Genomic DNA, 9,709 nt, shown 5'->3' with positions numbered 1-9,709 from the left:
AAAAAAAAAAAAAAAAAAAAAAAAAAGAACAAAGAAATTTTAAAATTACTTTTGTATGTTAAAAATAATACAATGTGTTTTCATGTGCTAAGGTTGTCATTTTCATAAAACTACTTTTGTGGGGAAATTAACAAATTTCATATATCATGTGGCTTCAGGAGCTTTAGAGACAACTTAATATGATACCACAACCAGTTTTTGGCAAAAAGTTCTAAATCCCACCTCTGAACTTTCTCTGTAACCTGCCACATTTTCTTACAGGAGTTTATTCCTTTCAAGGTGGACTTCCAGTGTGGAGTTCATATAGAGACATTGAGGGGTTCCTGGAATGGAATGGTGTTTCTAAAAGACCACTGGGAGGCTAGAGTATAGAGCTGTGTAGCGTGCTGTGTACGACTCCCTCATGGTCAAATCTCTTCATTCCTGCATTACTTTTTTGTTTTCCATCAAATGGTTTTTGACATGAGGAGATAAATTCATCTTAATGAATTAAATTATGAGATTATATTTTTATTATCAAACTAATATAGACAAAAGTTGAGAACAATTTTTTAACAGTAGTCATTTTAGGTCATTTTGGATTTTAAGTTTCTTAGAATGAATTTTTAATTCACAGAAAACTTTTATCATAAGTCTGATGGCAGAAAATTAGCACTCTGAGTCACAAGGAACAAATGCTTTTAAGGAACAAAAGAGTTAAGGCACTATTGTTCCAGAGATTCTTGCTGGCAGTTTATCATCGATGAGTTGATATGTGAATAAGTGGTTTGTCTCTGTGGACATATAACTTGGCTGTCTTTACAAATTACCCAGAGCACTATTAAAAAGTGCTCTAGGTAAATTCCTGGGTAAATTCAAGACCTACTTAATTAGGATCTGTGGTAAAGAGAGGCCTGAAATCCATTTTTAAATCTACTGGGTAATTCAGATGCTCAGCCAGTTTGTAGATGTTTCTCTCTCCTTGCTGTCAAAATATGACCTTTGGACCAGTACTATATGTATGGGAGCTTGTTACATCTAAGGAACCTCAGACCCCATTCCCAGATCTACTGAATCCATAGGTATATTCTGGATACTCTTTAGGTGAGTTTTACACACATGTGATTTCTAGATGCACTGCCTGGAATACCTCTAACCCATCAATTCCAGAAATTTTATTTCTCCTTCCAACAGTAACATAAATACACCTCCTTTCTCACCACTGCATTTCCAAAGGAATAAGGAAAATGAAACTGACTGCTAACTGGACAATGTTTAACAGTATTCAGTAAGAAAAACTATCAGGAAGAAAGTCAAACAACAATAATTTTAACTAAATTACAATTTGAAATCTTATTTTTCCATCATTAAATTATGAACTATGTATAGTGTACACTTACAGTTTATCTCTGAACGTGTTTTTTCTTCTCTTACATTTCTACTAGTTGAGTGAATTCTATGTGGTACAGCAACAAGAGGCTACAAAAGAACAAAAATCAAGAATATATGGCATTTGATAATCAAGTCATAGTTTTGTCTACAAAATTATATAAATATGAAAGGGTAGTTCACTTTATAAAAGTGAGAGCAAAATATAGAACTTGCAAATATTTTTTTGAAAAGGCAATCTCAATAGCAGTTCAAACTATGTGTGTAGGTAAAAATATATGTTAAATTACCCACTAGATATAAATCATTACCTACGTTAGTGAAAACACATCTGTGTCTAAATACGTATGAAATTACATATAAGCAATAATATATTCTGTTTATTTGTATGTGAAACACTAGGCTTGTCTGGGTCCATTTTATAAGAATGGATCTACTACATAAAGTACTTTAGATCTTTTTTGACATCAAGAAATTCTGAAAGAAAAGCTGGGCAGGCTAGTTTGTGCCTATGGTCCCAGCTGCTTGGGAGGCTGAGGCAGGAACATTTAAGCATAGGAGTCTGAAGACACCCTGGATAGCACAGAGATGATACATTTTAAAAAAAAAATTCTGGTGGGAAAGGAAAGACAACACTAAGGATTACATTTGTATTTATCACTTAATAATGGCTGAGCTTAGACGTTTTTTCTTTTCAAGTTTATTCTTCAATTATTATTCTAAATTATTATTAATAATTTAATAATTTAAAAACAGTATAGAAAAGAGTGAATAATTTGCTTTCCATTTTTTGCCACAATTTGAATTCTAACCTATTTAAGTAAGATTGCTGAAAATTACATGACTTAAAATTGTTACAGCAGATTATGTATTTCAGAAGCTTTTTTTCTTTTTCCATCAAAACAAACAACAAAAACAAAACAAAACAAAAGAAAAAACCCCCTCCTCATTCCATCTATGTTCTTTGGATTTTAGATATGTCACCATTATAATTTCCATGAGCAGAAAATTAAAAAATATTCAATTCTTTTCCTTTAATTCATAAAGAAGTCTCATACCCTATAATTATTTACAGAACCTAACTAGTTAAAAGAGAAAAAAAAGGAATACTAGAAAACTTATAGTCTGGATGTCCTCAATATGAGATGTATATCAAAGGTTCCAATACCAGAAAAGGAACTAACTGAAAAATGTGGTTTAAGAAAACCTTTTGAAAATGCAACCAACAGCATATCAGGAACAAAATGGACAACTATTTCAAGAAGTTAAATGAATATGACTATTCAAGTATCCAGAGGTTACTTGAATAGAAGTGAACTAAAAAGACTTGACAGAATTTTTCTTTTGTAAGTACTGATTCAGGTTAAAAAAAAAAGCCAATGATAAAAATTATTTATTTCATGTTTGGGAGAAAGGTTTGTGACCAGATTCTTTTTTTTTTTTGGTACCAGGGATTGAACTCAGGAGCACTCAACCACTGAGCCACATCCCCAGCCCTATTTTGTATTTTACTTAGCGAGAGGGCCTCACTGAGTTGTTTAGTGCCCTCTAGTTGCTGAGGCTGGATTTGAACTCACAATTCTCCTGTCTCAGCCTCCCAAGCTAAAGGGATTATAGGCGTGTGCCACCGCGCCTGTTTTGTGACCAGATTCTTTTAAATGAGGTCAGAATAATGAAAGATACCCACCCTGAAATTAAAGTAGGCAGCAGGATATTAGGCATAAGCTACTACAATGGAAAAGAATCTGCTTTTTATTTATTTATTTAATATATATAATATATATTTTAAGTTTTTGATAGACCTTTATTTATTTTATTTTATTTATATGTGATGCTGAGAATCGAACCCAGTGCTTCAGGCATGCCAGGCAAGTGCACTACTGCTGAGCTAGCCCCAGCCTCAAATCTGCTTTTTAATAATGGAAGATTTCACTTAACTTTTAAAAAAATGATATTCCATTTATTAGTATTTCAAATAAACAGAATACATTCTGAAATTGCTCATCTGAACTTTATTATCATTTAATTTGTCAAAGGCCATATAGATATATTTTCAAAAAATTTAATGTAAGATTTAATTTCTAAACATGAACATTTTCACTATATTCTCAATAAATAAGTATAGTGCATATTAGTCATGAAAACCTGCTATGATGAATTTATAATTACACTAACAAATGATATTTGAAGAAACAAACCATTTACAAGGATGCATAGTTTCCAAAGTTCTTTAAAAACAATGCTGTACCTGCCCTAAGACTGAAATTAGTTTTACTACTTCTTGAAAATTATAAGATTCTGCCCTTAAAAACAATTTCATGTTTATTCGAGTTATTAAAATTAGAAATTCTATGATTACTGTATCATCAAATAAAACAAATAATAGGCCTTCTGCATTGGGAACTAGATAAGAAAGTAAAGTTAGTGTCAAATAAAGGAAAGATACAGACAATATGGTAAACATTAGTTTACATAAGTCAACAGTTTGCCATCAGGACTTTTGTACCTGAGGGGACATTTGGCAATGTTTGAGAACAATTTTAGCTGTCACAACTGGGGACCAAAGACTGCTACTGACAACTAGTAAAAAGAGGCCTGGAATGGTGTTAAACATCCTACAATGCCCAAAGCAGTCAACCCCCAACAAAGGACTTTCCTGCCCAAAATACCAATAATGCTCAGGTTGAGAATACAATATTAAGGGGGGGAAAAACACTTGAGTTTCTTCTAGGTCAAGCGTTAGCACACTCTGGCCCATGGACAGTTTCCCCTGCAGTTGGTTTCTAAAGCTTTATTGGAACACAGCCATGCCACTTCACGTATGGCCCATGGCTGCTTTCAGTCTACAATGGTAGAGGTTGTAACTGTGACAAGAGACCACGGGGCCCACAAGATCAAATATATTTCAGGCTGGCTTTTTAGGGAAAAATTTTGTCAACCCCTGTTCTAAGTCAGTGAACTTATACAAGTGAGTACTATCACTTATGTAGTTTTCTCAAATTTATTTTCCAAGCACATACAATCAAGCTCCCACTTTTAACCACAAATAAAAAAAAAAAAATCACAATTATCTTCCTTAAAACAGCTAAGAATTTTGGGAAATATGAAAAGTAAAATCTTTTAAAATTGTTTCTTCACTCCATATATTTTTATTTTTGCTTCTAGAAAGGTAACAGAGTTAATGATAGTAAAAATCCAAGTAAAATATATTCATTTTGTCAAACTTCCTTTAAAGTCCTAATCAATATTCTAGATATTTTACAATGTATTACTTATTGTCAGTTATCATGTAATATAAAAATAATTCATTATTCTAAGATTTAGTGGCTAAGACCCTAACTAAATGGGAAAATAAAGTAATCATTGATAATTACATATATGCTTGTCTTAACTATATTCATTTACATGAATCTTAAGAATAAAGACCGCCCAAACATTGCTAAAATTTATGAAAACATTTAGAAATGAAAGTTGGCTATCATTTTTTAAATGTCTTGATGAGCTTTTAAAAATTACAAGTTTTAATTATTTAAAGGTTTTATTAATTATTATTATTTTTAATTATTATTAAAAGTTTTAATTATTATTTTCATGTTTTAAACTTTCATCCTTCCCTGTACCTTTCTGTAGCCAAACTCCTTTCCAAGGGTATCAATTTCTTTTTTTTTTTTTTTTTTAGTTGTAGATGGACAAAATACTTTCAATTTATTTATTTATTTTTATATGGTGCTGAGGATTGAATCCAGTGCCTCACATGTACTAGGAAAGTGCTCTATTGCTGAGTTAAAATTGCAGGTGTGATATCAATTTCTTTATAACATTGTCTCTGACTTCCCTAAAACTGGCTATTCTTTTTTCTTACTCTTTCAACTCTGAGTTTCTCACAAGCTTTTCAAGATTAGGGAATATATTTTATCCATAGTGGGTCCATTGAGCAATTCAATAGCTGTTCAAAAGCTGCAACTAACTTTCTCTACTAAAGAGGAGAAAACTGCAATTAAAAAGAAATATGTTTCAATTTCTTATATCAAAAGGATAAAAGATAAAGGCAATGAAATAATGCTAAAGGCATTAATGATAAATGGTCCTTCTTCTTAGTAAACACAAATTTATTTGTTCTTTGTTTTTCCTTGGAGGAACAGCCCTCTACTGCTTTTTTTTTCTTTTTAGTTGGACACAATATCTTTATTCTATTTATTTATTTTTATGTGGTGCTGATGATCGAACCCAGGGTCTCGCAAATGCTAGGCGAGCGCTCTACCACTGAGCCTCAACCCCAGCTCCCCCTGTATTTCTTTTCTTTTACTTTATTAAAATCATTCTAACTGTATAGCCACCTTCAGAAAGAAATATTATGGGGGTAGGCAGAGTGGAGATGAATTGTCTACTTATTATTAATTCATGGAGATTTCTCAAGCCTTAAGAAGTAAACGAGGCCCTATTTGAAAACCTTTTTGCAGCTCCATTCTATATATTCTGAGGTTTCACTTAGCACAGGATGCCAGCTTCTATTTCATGTTATTGTAACACCCAGTTGTTTGTTTCCTATGTGTGAAACACTACCTTTGAAAGATTATTCTTCTAAACCTATCTTTGTGGAAAAGACCCAGATAGTAAAGTACTAATGACAGTGAAACAGCAGTAAAAGTTATTTCAAAAATTAGGTCATTTAAACTTCACATGTGTATAGTGATTTATTGTTTACAAAGTACTTCCATGAACCTAACCTCATATCCTCAAAATAAACTTGTGAAATAAGCATTAATCTTTATTGTATGGATGAGAACACTGGGACTCAAAACTGAAAGACAGGATGTTCAGTTAGTTAGCCACAGAGCTGAATAAGTCCTGGACTTCTGATCATTAAATATAGTATTAAAAACCAAATAGGTATCATGCAGGTTAGTCACACAGATTGTTCTGAATGGACATGGATGACTGTGAGAATTTTTACTCTACTAGTTTAAATGGTTTAAATATAAATTATATTTTAATATTAATTATATTTATCATGAAGTTTCCCAGTATAGCCTTGAACTTGTGATCCTCCTGCCTCAACTTCCCAAACTGCTGGGATTACAGGCTTGTAAAAAATTTTTAAAGGTCATGGAACAATCACAAATTTTCCAAATGATTATTGAAATTGCTCTGCAGGGTTTCAGCTTAGTCATTTTTTTATAGTCCTGTAACTCTAGTGCAAATCAAGGACTGTTTGTTTACTGAATTAAAGTAGAAGAGTTTATAAAACCTAAGTTTCTTAAAAACAAAACAAAACAAATTTCTTTCTAGTGTAATTATAAGGTCAATAATATTACACATTTATTGTTTTATGCTTCAAAACTCCTTTGCAGATCTTTAACAGAAGCACAGATATTCTATTTATCAGAATTGAATAAAGATGGTGTGCTGGAAAAATGCTTGATTAGAAAGGTTCTGACTGAAGACAATCTGATCATCTTCCTGACCACTGAAGGGTTTCATTTTTTCAGTACTATCTTTGAAACCTGCACCATTTTAAGTGCCTTCTATAAAGCCAGTTGAGATCAAGCCATCCACTTCTAGTACAAACCTGATAAGAGAATTCTGTCATGTCATGTACACTGATTTTATACCTTAGGTACAGAACTATTAACTGTGATAGGTAATATTAAACATGCTAACAAAAGTCAAGCTTCCATTAATAGCAATATTTCCATCCTATCAGTGTTATCTTATTCTTTTAAAAAATATTTTTAGTTGTAGATGAACACAATACCTTTATTTTTATGTGGTGCTGAGGATCAAACCCAGTGCCTCACATGTGCTAGGCAAATGCTCTACCACTGAGTTATGACCCCAGCCCTTATTCTTTAACAATCATGGGTTCATGTTTATTTCCATAGTGGATCACTAGGGTTTAAGTCACCAACAAAGCCAACCAAACCCTTATGAATCTAATATTTATTAAACATAGTAGGAGAATTCTTTTGAGAAGATAAATGAACAGAAATTACCAGTATATTCTAACACCTTGTTTAGGTGCTCTGCATTTGCCTTCCCCTTTTACAGTGGATGATTTATTAGGAAACTTCATTTAAAACAACTACTTTGAAATAACTATAGTGATTTCAACAAGTGGAGTAAATGATTCTGTCTTTGCCATTTTCAGACAACAGTTATCTGTAAGTAGCAAATAAGAAAAATCTAGCACGTGACAAAGTCAGAGTTAACTGTTCCTCCAAGAGATTTTTTTTTTTTAAATTTAAACTAGTTACAGAAATTAAAAAACCGACACATTCCACCCTACACACACATTATATACACTACTTAATAAAAACAATTCCTACCTCAGGATCATCATCATCAAAATCATGGTAAGTGGAATGATCTGGATTATTTACTTTATCCAATAGCTCTATTGCTAAAGATCGTGTCAAAGGCTGCGTGACAAAAGGGTGCTGTAAATAAAACAGTACAGAACAGAGAACATTTATTAGAAATTTGACCTAAATACACACACACACACACACACACGAAAATGTGTATATTTCAGGGCAAAAATAATACCTGTAGTAACTTTTCAGCAGTTGGTCTTTTTTTTGGATTTTTTGTAAGTGCCATCTTCACAAAATGATGGAAACTATTTGACCTAAGAAATTTTGATCAGAAATTAGACTTTTACATTTCAAAATTTTTTGCTCATCTTACTATAAAAGTTAATAACACAAAAATCCTTACCACTTCAATTTATCCTTTAATTTAGGGGGTTGAAAATTGCTTTTTGTCATTAGAAATAATGCTCTGAAAAAAAAAATCAAGAAAATATTACACAGTACAACCATATTACTATTTATTCCCAAATAAGGGAAAGCAATTCCAAGAGTCTTATTTGTTCATTATATAATAAGGAAAAAAATGACTCAATTTAAGCATAGGAGTCTTCAACTCTGACATGCTAACCTCATTGGGTGCAGGTCGAACATAGGAGGCTGAAGCTCAGCGAGTTCTATGGCAGTGATCCCTACGGCCCAGAGGTCACAGAGCTGATTATATCCCCCTTTCCTCTCCACAGCAGCAACTTCTGGAGCCATCCTGAAGGAGATATTCCAGAAAGAAAAACTTTGTATTTAGTGTATTTTCCTTTATACTCCACCAGAAGGACATGAGAATATCACCACCTAAATTAAGGCCTATTTAAGCCTATTTCTGTAAAATAAATATGTAGTATTTACTTAAAAGATCCACTTTTTCCAAGGTTTTGACATCTCATATGACCCACCATTTCAAATCCCCACTGATGTCCTTTGCTACTTTGTTATATTACTTCTTACTACAACAGCATATAAAAATGAACAATTACAAGAGAGCAACACACCCCAAATTTGTCTACGTCCCAATCTCTCATCCCCATATAGGCAAAGTTCTATAAAGAAATAACATTTGTGATAAATAAACTGCGATGGGGGAGCGGCTGTACTCTTTTTTATCAATAAATTGCAATCTGGTCACTGTTTTTACTTCAGCAAAATTACTCCTTGGGGCACTAATAATTTTAAAATAGTGTTCAGTTTATTTTACTATAAATTTTTTGGCCTTTTGCAGTTTTATTATAATGATGGAAAAATTATAAAAATGTGTATCTACTTTAAAAACTGTATTCAGAGGAAAGTTACCCAAATTCAGTACTTCTTTGTTCTTTTTACCTCTGCTATATTATCATTATCATCATTATCATCATCATCATCATTGTTCTCTGGTACCAGGGATTGAACCCAGGAGCACTTAACCACTAAGCCACATCCCCAGACCTTAATTTATTTTAAGACAGGGTATCACTAAGTTCTTGCTAAGTTGCTGAGGCTGGCCTTGAACTTGTGATCCTCCTACCTCAGTCTCTGAGCTGCTGGAATCACAGGTATGTGCCACCACACCCAATTCTACAGTCTTATTATAATTATACCTTGACTAGTTTTACATGATTATTTTTCAAACACAGAAACAAAAGTTTCAAATTCTAAACAATCATTTTGGAAACTATCAAGATAAACATCTCAACTCTTCCAGTTCAAAAGAGCAATTTAAATAGGTGGCCTTACAAATATATATTTGTCTTCCATGTATGATTTTAGGAAAGGTCAGTTACAAGTAAAAAATAATTAAAAACCCTCTAACTTTCCAAACACTTGATCTTAAAATCTTTTAAATCTTAAAATAGCTCTTGGTGAAAATCAAACTGTGGTAGGAAAAGTAAAGTTAGAAGTATGTTGGTATTATGACATTGATGAATTTCCACTCCAGCCAGCCGGTGGAAATTCCCTAGCAAAGTGTGAAATGCCTACAGGCAGTCAACATTGAACCCCAC

At 32.6% G+C, this 9,709-nt stretch overlaps 1 protein-coding gene across 5 annotated transcripts in view; it reads right to left on the bottom strand.

Moving 5' to 3' along the window:
• Map4k3 (mitogen-activated protein kinase kinase kinase kinase 3) overlaps positions 1–9,709 on the bottom strand; it is a 106,373-nt gene that overhangs the window by 45,596 nt on the left and 51,068 nt on the right. For all 5 annotated transcript variants that reach the window (XM_048804505.1, XM_015479396.2, XM_048804506.1 and 2 more), the window contains 5 exons: positions 8,308–8,439; positions 8,086–8,148; positions 7,915–7,996; positions 7,695–7,805; positions 1,380–1,458 (listed from right to left, as the gene is read on the bottom strand). In XM_048804505.1, coding sequence (XP_048660462.1) covers positions 1,380–1,458; positions 7,695–7,805; positions 7,915–7,996; positions 8,086–8,148; positions 8,308–8,439 — 467 coding nt within the window. The remainder of the gene's footprint in view (positions 1–1,379; positions 1,459–7,694; positions 7,806–7,914; positions 7,997–8,085; positions 8,149–8,307; positions 8,440–9,709) is intronic.

The sequence above is a fragment of the Marmota marmota genome, unplaced genomic scaffold (genome assembly GCF_001458135.2).
Source record: "Marmota marmota marmota unplaced genomic scaffold, marMar, whole genome shotgun sequence".
NCBI lineage: Eukaryota > Metazoa > Chordata > Mammalia > Rodentia > Sciuridae > Marmota > Marmota marmota.
The sequence above is the reverse complement of the archived record's forward strand: the minus strand, read 5'-3'. Positions and strand labels throughout refer to the sequence as shown.